Source organism: Protobothrops mucrosquamatus, unplaced genomic scaffold, assembly GCF_001527695.2.
Source record: "Protobothrops mucrosquamatus isolate PMUCROS unplaced genomic scaffold, P.Mucros_1.0 scaffold494, whole genome shotgun sequence".
Classification (NCBI taxonomy): Eukaryota; Metazoa; Chordata; class Lepidosauria; order Squamata; family Viperidae; genus Protobothrops; species Protobothrops mucrosquamatus.
Genome location: NW_015386811.1, coordinates 581,903 through 595,756, shown reverse-complemented (window position 1 = coordinate 595,756; position 13,854 = coordinate 581,903). Strand labels below are relative to the sequence as shown.

Below are 13,854 nucleotides of genomic sequence, written 5' to 3'. Positions count from 1 at the left end.
GAAGAGACTGGACAGCCATTTGTCTGAAATGGTGTAGGGTTCCTGCCTGGGCAGGGGGTTGGACTCGATGACCTCCAAGGTCCCTTCCAACTTTATTATTATTATTATTATTATTATTATTATTATTATTATTATTATTATTATTATTATTATTATTATTATTATTATTATTATTATTATTATTATTATTATTATTATTTCCAGTGCTTTTTTGTAAGAAAAAAGGTGCCGGAACTCACATCTTGTTAATCTTTTATTTTAAAAATTATATATTCAGTTCTTAACATAAATATAATTTATTGTATTTAAGGCAAGTGTTCATAGTAAATTTTACACTAAAAATTACAAAAAGATTTTCAATTCACCACCAATTTTTTAAAATAAAGAAATTATTTATCTTTCGCATGTAGTCAATCACTGTATACACACTCACACACACCAGTTGTGTAATGAAACATAATGGTCTCCGCCCGCAATAAGCACTTGGCACGTAACCACACGACCAGTCACAAGCGGAGCACTGCCACAAGCGGAGCAGCACCATCACAACCAGCGCAAACGAAGTATGCATGCAATGAACTCGACACACAAGCAGCCCGCATGCACCGTTTTAATGATTTTGCCACCGACCTGCTACTCTCGACAGGGTGATTCAAGTCCACATGGACCAAACATCAAATTTTCAAAAGTTATTTATAAAACTTGGAAAATCTGTCAAAAAAAGGTGCCAGAACTCTGTTCCGATGCATTCTATGACAAAAAAAGCACTCCATGTTGAAATGGACTACAAAAAACAGGGAAAATGTTTGAGCCTGAATATTGAAAATAAATAAAGATGAGCAATCAAAGAAGCATCACCTGATCAATCAATAACAGAATTTATTTTCTTAAAATAAAATGGATTGTATTAATTCTTATGCAATTCAACTGCAGAAGAACAAAAGCATTTAAGCAGAACAAGTATTCAAGAAATTTCAAGTGGAAAGTTTGCTGATCAGTTGCTGAATGTAGTAAACAGGATTAAACTATTTTTGTTTGATTAGTTTTTTACAAATGATATGCACATACAAGTTTTTTGCCAGAGCACTTAATGCAGCTTGCAATTCATTGTAAATTTTTAATTTAAAAAGAATACAAAGAGGTTTTTTTTTCATGTTGTTATATATTTACTATGCAGAATTGTCACAGATTACGTGCAAAACACCTTGGATGAAATTTATTGAATCATTTTTGCCTTTATCACAGATTAAGAAAGACATATTTGCTACATATTTTGCAATCCAGTTTATTTTTTCAGCATGTAAGTTGAATTTGAGTGTGGTAAAATAACATCAAGGCAACCTTCCCACTTTAATTTAATTGAAAATTACTTTTCCTCTGCTAACATTAAGTATATAAATATTGTATAGTGTATTTTGAAAGCATTTAAGGGTTTTTTAAACCATATTTCTTCTAATAAAATCTATTTTACTTTTAGAGAGTAATATTTAAATAAATACTGCTACAACAGAGATAGACAAACTTTTTTAGGTGGCATCATGCAATTTGTTTTGATGGTAAAGGTATACATTACACGTAGGCTGAAATTACATGAGAATGCCAACTCATGCAGAATAAGTTTTCTTGCCTCAGTATCACATATTCTTGTCTATAAAATCTTGTGACATTTGGTAATATGAGAATATTTTAGTGATGTTTAATGACACATTGTCTTCTATTTTCATGTGAAACAAGTATTAGTTTTTACATATTATTTATATCAAATGTATTTTTTTAATTCAATCAGATTCTTCATGAGATGATGGAAGAAATTGATTATGATCACGATGGCACAGTTTCCTTGGAAGAATGGATCCAGGGGGGAATGACTACGATCCCACTTTTAGTGTTGCTTGGATTAGAGAATGTAAGATTCATCATAGTGGTAATAAACTCTTAAACTTAAAAAAATGTATGCATTCTAGCATTTTGGATGCACAAATAAATAAATACTAAATTCATGAAAGAAAAGGATAACCCTATCTTAGAAATATTTCTTCTCCTGGTACAGTCCTCAACCTCCCTGTTTAAACTGTATTATGGCGGCTATCCAAAAATAACTATTGTTACAAATCTGAAAAACTGTATCTTAAAAAATGAATTGATTTTAATATTTTTTCTTCTAAAGAATTAGAATTGCAGGGTTTATTTTCAAAATAGACATAGCTTGAAAATGCTAATAGATATCTATATAAAAAGTCTGTGTGTTCGATCACATGTTCAAAAAAAATCTAGCTTATGTAACGTTTTAACACCCATTTCTGTTTTTTCAAGCAAATATTGGTAGAACAAATATTATTCCCCCACTTCCGGCTCTTGAAAATGAGTCCAATCAAATCAGGTCCAGATTTACTTGAATTGGATTGGCTATTTCCATTTGAATCTGACTTCAAGATTTAAGTGGGTTATCCTTATAGTGAACCAGATTTATTGATTTATTCTGAACCAGAATCCTTCTGATTTGAGGTTTTATATTAAAGTGTTGAAACAGGTTGATTGAAATAGGTTGATTAAATTCAAAAGTATTCTGGATCTATAATTCATAAAAGAACATTTTATTATTTGCACATTTACACACATATACTCATAATTTATTTATTTTAAAATGTGAATTTTATTAGTGGGAGATATATATATCCAATGCATCGCATTTTTGAGATATATAAACTATATAAATTGAGGCATATATATTATTACTGGTTTAAATAAAAAGCATGTACAACCTTTTATTCTCATAGCCCTTTAATTATTCTTTTTTGTTTGTACTTTTCCATTTTCTCAGCAGGCAAAGCTTATACTGAAATAAATGGAAAATCTGTCTGCAGAACAGCTGCAAAATTAACTGATAATAATAGTAAGAATTATTATAATTGCACTGATATGCCACCCTTACCACTGCAATTAGGATGTAGAATAAAATTAAAATTCAATACAATTGCATTTAATTGATTAATTAACTAAATCATATTTACATAATGCAACTACTGTCATATTTTTCCTACTATGCTATTAATAAATGTCAATAGAAAACACACAGATCAAAATTCACAAACTTAATTATATTCATTTTTCCTCATATTTACTAAATAAATCCTTACAAGCTTCCTTATACAAATATAAATTCTTCAACTTTTTGTGAGATTTCCAGCATTATGAACTCAATTTATTTACATAGTCAAATATATTGGATGTTACTTGCTAGTAGAAAAACACAATTTACATTCTAGACAAATGCCCAAGTTCTTTGATTTGAAATTATTGAGATCAAATACGTTTCTTTTGAAAATGATATTACTTTATTTACTAAGGCTTCCACACTGCAAAATCTTAATGGGTTCCAGCCAGTTTATAGTTCTTTGCTTGAAATAATGTCAATTATATGAAGGCTAATCAATTTGACAATGGGCATCCTTGCTGGACAAAATAACAGTAGAAAGGCATTTCTCAGAAGTGATGCTTTTTATATGAAATATGTGTGGCAGCTGTGTATTGGAGAATACAACTGCTGCAGATTTTTGTTAGAAATAAGACCATTAGAAATGCCCACCTAGGTTACTGTTGATTCCATATGGTTTCTGGAGATATTGGAGATACTAAATCTCTATTAGTATTCAATATTCTTAAAAAGTTGGTTACACTTCCTAGCTCATGCAAGGTCTTCTTCACTGCTGACACTACACTAAGCCTAATGTATTGGGTAAGAACAGTCATTTGAATTTCACATGCCATAGAGCAGGCATGTCAAACTGCTGGCCCATGGCCGGATGCATTATGCTAAAACTGCATCCACCCCATTGCCGCGACGTCATGTGACATCGCGAGTTTGACATGCCTGCCATAGAGTGAGGCTATATGGTTTGGACCAAGTGATCTTGTATGGGATGATTTTTATGCCAATTGGAAGTCCAGTTTGTTCTAATGGTTAAGACACCAAACTAGAAAGCAAGAGACTGTGAGTTCAAGTCCTGCCTTTGCTGGGAAAGCCAGCTGGGTGACTCTGGGGCAGTTATTCTCTTTCATCCAATTCACTTCACAGGTTGTTGTTGTTGTGGGGAAAATAGGAGGAGGAAGATGTGCTGGATATATTTGCCCCTTGAGTTGTTTGTAAAAACAATAAAGGCAGGATATAAGTAAACAAAATAATATCACTTGAATTTGCCTTGAGTTGGACTCTGAGTGGATGGGTCAAATTGAGAGAGTCAGACAAGGCTGGAACTAATAGTTCTGGAAAACTATTCCACATTCTTTCCCAATCTGATGAACATCTGCAGGAAACCATTGGATGACATAATTGGCTGGTTTAACATAAATAAAAAACTCCCTTTTTACAACCTTGTAATCCCTTAATTTAGGGTAGAGTTGGGGTGACTGGATGGATCTGAGCATTTACTGGCCTTCCTATGCCACACAGAGTTTACAAGAGATATTTTTTCTTTGCGTCCTAGGAAAGAAACATTTGCCATTACCTAGGATTAAACTCTTAACTTTCCGAATGGGAGGCAAGCGTCTTCACCATTAAGCCACCATGTCGCTCTAGTTAAACATAAATATGCAAACGAAATACAGTTATACCTTTGAAACCCTGGCAAGTCAAGTGAGCAGGTAGAAGCTGTGGCCAAGATAGGTACATCTTGTTCACATGTTGTACCCTTTTTGAACAGGAGAACCTTCAGATACAGATACACGACTTGTCATCTCATGTTTGGATTACTGTAATGCACTGTACTCTGCTGCCCTTGAAAGCCACCCAGAAACTGCCGCTGGTCCAACAATGTTATTTTGGGTCTTTTAGTTTGACTTTAGTGTTGTAATTTGCACTTGGTTTCATTAATTAATTCATTCATTTATTCAATTTCTATAGCACTTTTAGAACAATTTTTGTTTCTTCTGATCTGTTGTATTTTCTTTTAATAAGTAGGCCTTTTTTTGTTTTAATCCACCCAAATTTGTTTGAGAGTTGATGAAATAATAATGTATGTGTTTGTGACACTGAGCTGGACTTATTTATGTCTCTCTGTGTATATTTCAGAATCCTTCTGAGCTGCCTATTTCCTTATTAATTTATTTCTTAAACATGTCTATGTGAAAATCCTCCACAAGTTTTCAAAAACATCTATTTTAGTTTGGTAAAAAATAATATATGGCTTTTAAAAAAGCGCAGTAATTTTTGGAGTGAATATGTTTGGAATTTCAACTGAGTTTTCTCCACTACCTTTTCTCCACTAGATGTCAGGGTTGAATTGCAGCAGTATTTTGCTATAATAATGTGTTATTTCAAAAGCTGTAAGAAATACATTAGTGATGTTATCTTATAATCAGCCAAATGAACCTTTAAACAGATAAGTCTTTAAAAAGGAAAAAAAATACTTATGGAAATTTAGGCCGAAGTATTAAAAAAAATCAGCTGAATTGGTCCATAAAGAATGGTCTAGCTAAGCAAGATTAATGCCACAATGATTGTCAATGTGCATTCCCTATGGAACACTCAATCAACACTGCTTTGTTAGATCATAAATTTGGCTAGAATAATGGAGAGTCCTACTTCATTTGGCAGGAAATATATTTAAAGCACTGTAATGTCTACATGTTCAATATAAATACCTAAGGCTTATATATTATATAGTAAATATTATGAACACTGCTTGTTTAGTATTGAAAAATGTTAGCAGTATGTGCTTTTTATTCCAGTTTGAAAATGAGTAATTCTGTGATGAAGATTTTCCACAGATATTCTAAAAGTGTGAGGAATGAAAGACCACAGAGTTTGTCCAGACAAGATATTTATTACAACTTCATTTATTCACAAAATTTTAATTGGGAGGGAGGCAGTGGTGAAGCCAATATTCAATCTATAACAAATTACTTTTATTCTCATCAGTATCCTTTTTTAGAAAACTAGGAAACATCGATAAAAAAGTTAAAATTAATAGGGTACGAAAGCTAATGACCAAACTCTCTCTTTGAACAAAATAGCCAAAAATTGCTTAATCAGAACATATTGCTTCATTGCTATTCTTTGGGTTTTCCACAAGAGGGAGCATCTGCAATTCTTTTAGAGAATTTTCAGAAACTATTAGAGAAAGATGTAATAAAAATAATATGCTAACACATGTATAACCTAGAATGACTGGACCTTATATATATATATATTTATTATTGTATAATATTAAGATTTAGTTTTAATAACCTAAAAGAACTTGTTCTTTATTTTTATTTGAAATAATACTAAATGTAAAGCATGATAGTAAAACCTCCTTAGCAATTTTCATACAATATAATAAAGTACCCTGTTTACAGAATTGAAACAGTATTTTATGCACACTCACAGACACACATAACAAAGAGACACATACAAACATCTGAATCCCATTGATATCAATATCCCCAAGTTTATTTGCATAGGAGCACTATCAGATGTTCCAAAACACCTATTAGAATCTGCAGAGTGGTACCCACATGTACCATCCAAACTATTTATAACTTTAAAAAAGCAAGTATCAGGTGCAAGTAACAGGAAAAGAATTTGACCTGCAACAGTCAAGCCAAATTGATAGAAAAGGGCCAATGGAATTCACGGAAAGCTGGACTGGGGTTTCTTGTGGAAATACAATGACTCTAAACTGATGACATGTTTAGTCCTGCCCTGAGGTTCAGCCTGCTCATCTCTTAAAGCAAGTAAAGAAGATCCTGCTACTATTTACCTTTTTTTCAAAGTTGAAAAAAAAAGAAGTTGACTTGTACCTTTGTAACACAAGTTACAAAGTTGTGTATGTGGATTTTAACAGTTTTAATTGTTTTGGATTTTGTAAGCCACTCAGAGTCTTCTGGAGTGGGGAGCCATACCAAATCAAATAAATTGTATTAAATTAAATTGAGAGTTCATTATATTTTTCTGAATGCACTTTGCAAGGTTTCTGTTGAGTTAAGTGAATAAGTTGTATAAACAGTCTTAACTTAAACTGAAAAAGGAAAACATAACTCAACCATTAACTTCAGTATATAATGTCCCAGTGTCCAAATATGTATTCAGAGATTGAACACTCAGATATGGAAATAACTGATTGCATGATCCCAGCGTTATATTTTTGAGGCACAAAACATTTTTGCTACCAAGAATGCTTTCAAATCCATGTCAATTGGCTATGAATTAAATGTTTTAGTGTAGTAGTTTGGCTCAAGCACATTTCCAGTAAGCTTAACAAGTAACAAGTAAAACTATTTCCATCCGGAAGGAACTAAACAGAATATGTTCTTATAATATGAGATAGTATACAAAAAAATCCATATTATAGTATTGGCATTTGGCAGATTACAATCTCTGGGTTAAGAAAGGCAAAATAATAATAATAATAATAATAATAATAATAATAATAATAATAATAATAATAATAATAATAATAATAATAATAATAATAGAAGAAGAAGAAGAAGAAGAAGAAGAAGAAGAAGAAGAAGAAGAAGAAGAAGAAGAAGAGGAGGAGGAGGAGGACCTTGGAGGTCATCTAGTCCAACCCCCTGCTCAGGCAGGAAACCCTATACCATTTCGGACAAATGGCTGTCCAGTCTCTTCTTAAAAACTTCCAGAGTTGGAGCATTCACCCCTTCTGGAGGCAAGTTGTTTCACTGGTTAATTGTTCTAACTTTCAGGAAGTTTCTCCTTAGTTCTAGGTTGCTTCTCTCCTTGATTAGTTTCCGTCCGTTGCTTCTTGTCCTGCCTTCAGACGCTTTGGAAAATAGTTTGACTCCCTCTTCTTTGTGGCAGCCCCTGAGATATTGGAACACTGCTATCATGTCCCCCCTCGTCCTTCTCTTTGTTAAACTAGACATACCCAATTCCAGCAACCGTTCCTTATATGTTTTAGCCTCCAGTCCCCTAATTATCTTTGTTGCTCTTCTCTGTATTCTTTCTAGAGTCTCAACATCTTTTTTACATCGTGGTGACCAAAACTGGATGCAGTATTCCAAATGTGGCCTTACCAAGGCATTGTAAAGTGGTATTAATGCTTCACATGGTCTTGATTCTATCCCTCTGTTAATGCAGCCCAGCACTGTGTTGGCTTTTTTGGCAGCTGCAGCACACTGCTGGCTCATATTTAAGTGATTGTCCACTAGGACTCCGAGATCCCTCTCACAGTTACTACTATTGAGCAAGCTACCCCCTATACTATACCTGTACATTTGGTTTTTCTTGCCTAAATGTAGAATCTTAGTTTTTTCATCATTGAATTTCATTTTGTTAGGTAGCGCCCAGTGTTCAAGTCTGTCCAGATTCTCCTGTATCTTAAGCATGTCTTCTGAAGTGTTGGCTATTCCTGCCAGCTTAGTGTCGTCTGCAAATTTGATGAGTTCCCTATCTATTCCCTCATCCAAATTGTTGATGAAGATGTTGAAGAGCACTGGGCCCAGAACAGAGCCCTGGGGCACTCCACTACCCACCAATGGGCTTTCTATCACCGAAAATGGTGATAGTATTCTCTTTCCTTGAGCAACAAATGACTAAAGTTGTACAATATTTTCATGAACAGTTGAAGCTGTGCTTTTTTAATATACAGCCTACTTATAGTGGTTTTCAGCAGTTCTTGAAAACTGTGTATAGTTTCAGAGCTTCATTAGCTCAAGGAAATAAAATGCAGTCTGCCATTTTTAATAATAAGGAATCCATTTGTAAATACCAGTTCCAATTTACATACAAATATGAGTTAAAGACAGACTTAGGAATGAAAACTCTTTTTAATCTGGGGACTGCTTGTAAACATTTTTTAAAAAGTTGATACATAACTAAAATGTATATTATAGTAAAACAATATTTTTGGTGAAATAGTAGAATATAAAATCTATATAACAAAATACATTTTAAAAAAAGTTAAAAAAGATTGACTATGTGGGCAATAAAGTGAACTAAAACTGAAGAAAAAAGAGTTTAATATAATAATGATATGGATCTAACTCAATGTTTTCATATATAATTAAATCTAAAGCATATAGAAATGTATTCCTTCATATTCTTTTTTATAATGTAAATGCATTTAAAAATTAATAGGGAACTATTGAATCCACTCTTTAACACCATTAGCATATTTGTTCTACTTTGTAAAATAATCCCTTTGCTGAATCCTAGATTTGATAAAGCCAGTGTTATCTATAAAATGTTAAATTCCATAATTTGGTAGGACTCATTGATTTTCCAAAATTATTCATTACTATATGTTGCCAGTATTAACCTTCAGTCTAAATTCTAGTTTCATTAACAATTGCATTGTTTCTTTTATTTCAGTAGATAAACATAGCAAAGTGAAAGTGCTTCCATTTTCTTAGCTATGGAACATTCATTTCTCTAAAGCAGAGATCCCAACATTTTGGCTCCAGGGACCAGTTCCGTGGAGAAAGGTTTTTCCATGGACTGGAGAGTGCATGGGTTTGTGTGCTGCCTGCATCCCACAGATAGGGCTTTGCTTGTTTGTGTGGACCGGTTGCTGGCCGTACCAGTCCATGGACTGGGGCTTGGGGACCCCTGTTCTAAAGCACTTGACCTTAATAATGATCAGGGCAAATGATTTTAAAATTTTACTTAAGAGAATTTATAAAGAAAATCTATATGTAGTGAAGACCCACACTGACATGGGATAAGACATGCTAGGGTTAAAGATAGCATTTTGTTGTATTAAAATAATACAATGTTATATAAAATAATAATTTTAAATTCCAGAATGTATGTAAAAACACAAGGTGTTTTTTTTTAAAAAAGATCTGGTTGAAAAAAGTCCCTGTAAGCAGTTCTAGAGACCATTGTCCCTTGAGTAACACCTTGACCAGAAGTCTAGTAAATTTTCTAAATGAATATATTGTATTTTATGCCAACTAGATTGGTCCATATGTTCTGTTCATGTATAGTGGTCATTCTTTTGAATAAATAGCAGCACTTAATAGTTATAGTATAAATACACATTCTGTAAGGACCTGCCTCCGTTTCCCTACCAAGAAAGCAGAACTCTTGAAACTTGTATCATTTCAAAAGGAATTTTTATTGGCAGATACAGACAGCAGGAATGCTAGGCAGGAACCCACCCGAATGAATAGGTAAAATCTGCAAAATCATAACCTCATCCCAACTGTCCATCCAGCCGGTTCAAACAGGCCAATCAATAGGTGTCATTGAGCTGTGGGAAACGAAAGGATAAGGCACCTCTCTCAAGGTTGTTAGGTCTTCTCTGTTTCCTCCCTCCACACTGAGATAAGGCAGATGGCCCCAAGGCATTCCTTTCACACCCCAAATTCAAGTTCAGTTTAATAGACAGATACTTTATTATGAAAGTCTTGTCTTCTTGACTTTTTATTTATTGTACTTAGTTTTACCTAAGTAAAAATGTGACAATTTTATTTTTATTAAATCTTCATCATTATTCATTCATAACCTATGGAAAAGATAAAAGGCAATACTAAAATAATGCGGGTTTTTTTCCCAAAAAGCCCTAAGCAGCAGGGGGGCCTTGAATTTGTAGCTGTAGCCAAATAAACCCTAAACATATACAATAGTCTATCATTTAGGATATGGTTGTGTGCATGTTACCTGGGTAAATCATTTTATTAACAATTAATGCTAAAAGTTTTAGAGTTTTCAGCTCCACTTCCCCTCCCCCGCATCTCCCATTTTGCTATCATATCTCTACATGTCTGTTTGGAAAAATTATGTTGTAATCACTTGAAAATTAATAAATGAAGAAGCAGATTGTCTTTTATGTTCTTGAGTCAATTTCAATTTTTATTGGCACTTAAAGATTTTTCTGTTTATGCCATTAAATGAAATCCATTTCTTTTTATGTGTTCTGCAGAATGTGAAGGATGATGGGCAGCATGTATGGAGACTAAAACACTTTAACAAGCCTGCCTACTGTAATCTGTGTTTGAATATGCTCATAGGATTAGGCAAACAGGGTCTCTCTTGTTCATGTGAGTATGCATCCTGGTTAATTCTGAATGTTACCTGGACAAAATGATTGATAAAGGCACAGGGATTTTTGGATCAAGAGCTTTTAGACTAGACCATTGTGAGTAGCCTTAAATGAGAAAGTGCAGATAAATATTGTATTTGGGTGCTGCCCAAATGTTTGTGTGCAGTTGTTCATACCCTTTGTAAATATCCAGTATAGCATATCAATAAAACAGATAAAACAATTACAATACATTGATTTGTGTGGATGTAACAAATACACACACAAACACACACACACACACACATATGGGAAAAATATATTAATGAGTCTAGAGATCATATTCAGCAAACTATATGGGACAAGGCTTACAGTTAAGTTTTACTCTGCCAGAGTAAAATTGATTCTGCCCGTCAAAAAGTAGGTCCTGTATCATGCTACGTAGAGGACTAAAACCAATATCTCTTACTTGGTATATTTTAGCATTTAGATGTTACTGCTGAGCTCGAAATCAAAATTCTGCAAGTTGCAGCCATTGCCTTATTTTGTGGAATTTAACAAATAATATCTATATTTGTTAAAGTGCTCAGATCAGATTTTAAGTAAGTCATCTGCCAGGATTTGTTTTACCTTATATTGTATTTCTTTATTTCCAGTCTTCTTCTTTTTTTGGTCCCTCATTTAGCTTTGTTATTTATTTATTTTGTTTAAGCAATAAGTTTATTTCTTATTCTCTCCATCCCATCATGATTCATTCCCTGATCTTTAAATGCAAAGATGGGCAGAAGAAACGTTTCTGACTTTAATTGAATTAATAGCAGCACTGACAAAATAGCTTTCCTTTTATTCTTAATTACTTCTGAAATGAAGGTAGCTTCCACAATTTCATTAGTGCAAATTATTGCATGAATAGTCTGTGAGCTCAGTTCAGTTCTGGTACTCAAACTCCAGGACCAAGTGCTGTATATCTTAGTACTGTAAATGGCTCTTGAACCAGGTTCTACTTACAGGCACATTAGAAAATTAAAACAATATACATCTTCTAGTCCTCTTTTAATGCTACTTTTTATATTTACAATTTATTAAGTTTCAACCACATGAACAAAATTAAACAAGCAAAGAAAAAAAATAGAAAAAAATGAAAGATTAGACAAAAAGCAAAATAAAGATGCAGAAAGAAAAAGTAAAGCAAGAAGAAAAGGAATAACTTCCAGCCTTCTTTGGTACATATATAGATAAAAATACAACCAACTAAAATTAAAAGTAGACTATGTTACTTTATAACTCCATGTAATTCTAATAATCAAATACCAAAATCAAAGTTTAATTTTTCTCAGTTTCTTGCAAAAAAGTCCAAGAGAGATTTCCAAGTAAAATTAAAATTGATCAGTCCTGGAGGCTGTCAATTTTTCCATCTCTGTCAATTCCATCATAATTATCCATTTGTCCAATTTAGGCTTTTGTAAATCCTCTCATCTTTACACAGCAAATCTAACTGCTGTTATCACATATAAAAACAAATTTCCATAACATCTCCCAATCTGTTTATCCATTAACCCCCAAAGGAAAGGCTCTGGTTTCAGTCGTACGTTTATCTTTAAAATCTTCAGAATCAGAATATATATTTGGTTTAGTGGTGGGATTCAAATATGTGAACAACCAATTATCTGGTGGATGCCACTTCCATTCTGGGCCTGGACAACAAAAAATTAGCTACTGGTTCTGCTGAACTGGTGCAAACTGGCTGAATCCCACCACTGATTTCGTCCCAATATACTCTAGCTTTCTTACATGTCCACAAAAGATAAAAAATGTGCCTACTTTTGGTAACATTTCCGAAAAATATATTGTATCAAAAATTTACCCAGATCATACTGCTTTTACTTGTTCATCCTATTTCCATTTTAGTAAGATTTTTTTAGATTCTAGCAATAATATGATCATCATTTGTACCCTATTCCATAACAAATTCCATCTTACCAATTTCAAAATCTGTCTGTTAGCTGGGTACACCAGAAAGCCAATGACATACAGTATATAACCTTCTAATTCTAAATCTCCTCTTAAATTCTCCTTGAAAGAAAGGCAGGTTTTAATGCTTATTAATAGTGGACAGGTGAGGTAGCTTAGATTCATTTCAGTGAGGTGTGTTTTGCCATTAAGATAATATAGTATATCAAATTAATATAAAAACTCAGCATAATCTGTCCATTGAAGCATTTCTCGTTATCTCACATAGCTCATAGTTTTCTATGGCACTTACTTCCCTCATTTAGCTTTGTTTTTTTGTTTTTTTATTTATTTTAGTGATAACTTTATTTCTTATGCTCTCCATGCCATTCCCCTGATGAAGCATGAAAAAGGCAGAGTTTGTTCTTTGGTACAGATATAGATAAAAATGCATCTATTCTTAGAAGCAATGGCACCAATTTAAAATGCAGTTTCACAGGGAAATTTGCTTGAATACAGACACTTGAAGAATTGCCCATCTTCAGTCTTATCCACTTTAGAATGCAACTAGAGGAAGGAAAGAGGTTGAACAAAATATTATATTCTTTCTCTGTTTTCATCTTCCTGTTTGATGTTGTGTTAAATTTTTAAAAATTAAAATTTTCAAAAGGTACTATTAAGTACCTTCCAACCATCTATGGGCAACTTCTGAATCCTTATTACCAGATAAAATAGTAAATTTATTATTTCTGAGATATTGGTAGAAATTTTATTATACTGGGTGAGCAAAAAGTTCTGGAGAATTTAAGTATCTCCTTCTCTGACCATAAACTATTGCTTTCTTTGGGCTATTGATTAATAACTCTCTATAGTATTAGGTTTAATTGTATAGCCTTTCCTTAGTTTTTTTTTCTTTTTATAACTCTATAGTTCCTTA

The 13,854-nt window shown here is 33.0% G+C and overlaps 1 protein-coding gene across 4 annotated transcripts in view; it reads left to right on the top strand.

Moving 5' to 3' along the window:
- Window positions 1-13,854, top strand: part of LOC107288186 (diacylglycerol kinase beta) — a 285,137-nt gene that overhangs the window by 16,565 nt on the left and 254,718 nt on the right. For all 4 annotated transcript variants that reach the window (XM_029284290.1, XM_029284288.1, XM_029284289.1 and 1 more), the window contains 2 exons: window positions 1,787-1,906; window positions 10,869-10,986. In XM_029284290.1, coding sequence (XP_029140123.1) covers window positions 1,787-1,906; window positions 10,869-10,986 — 238 coding nt within the window. The remainder of the gene's footprint in view (window positions 1-1,786; window positions 1,907-10,868; window positions 10,987-13,854) is intronic.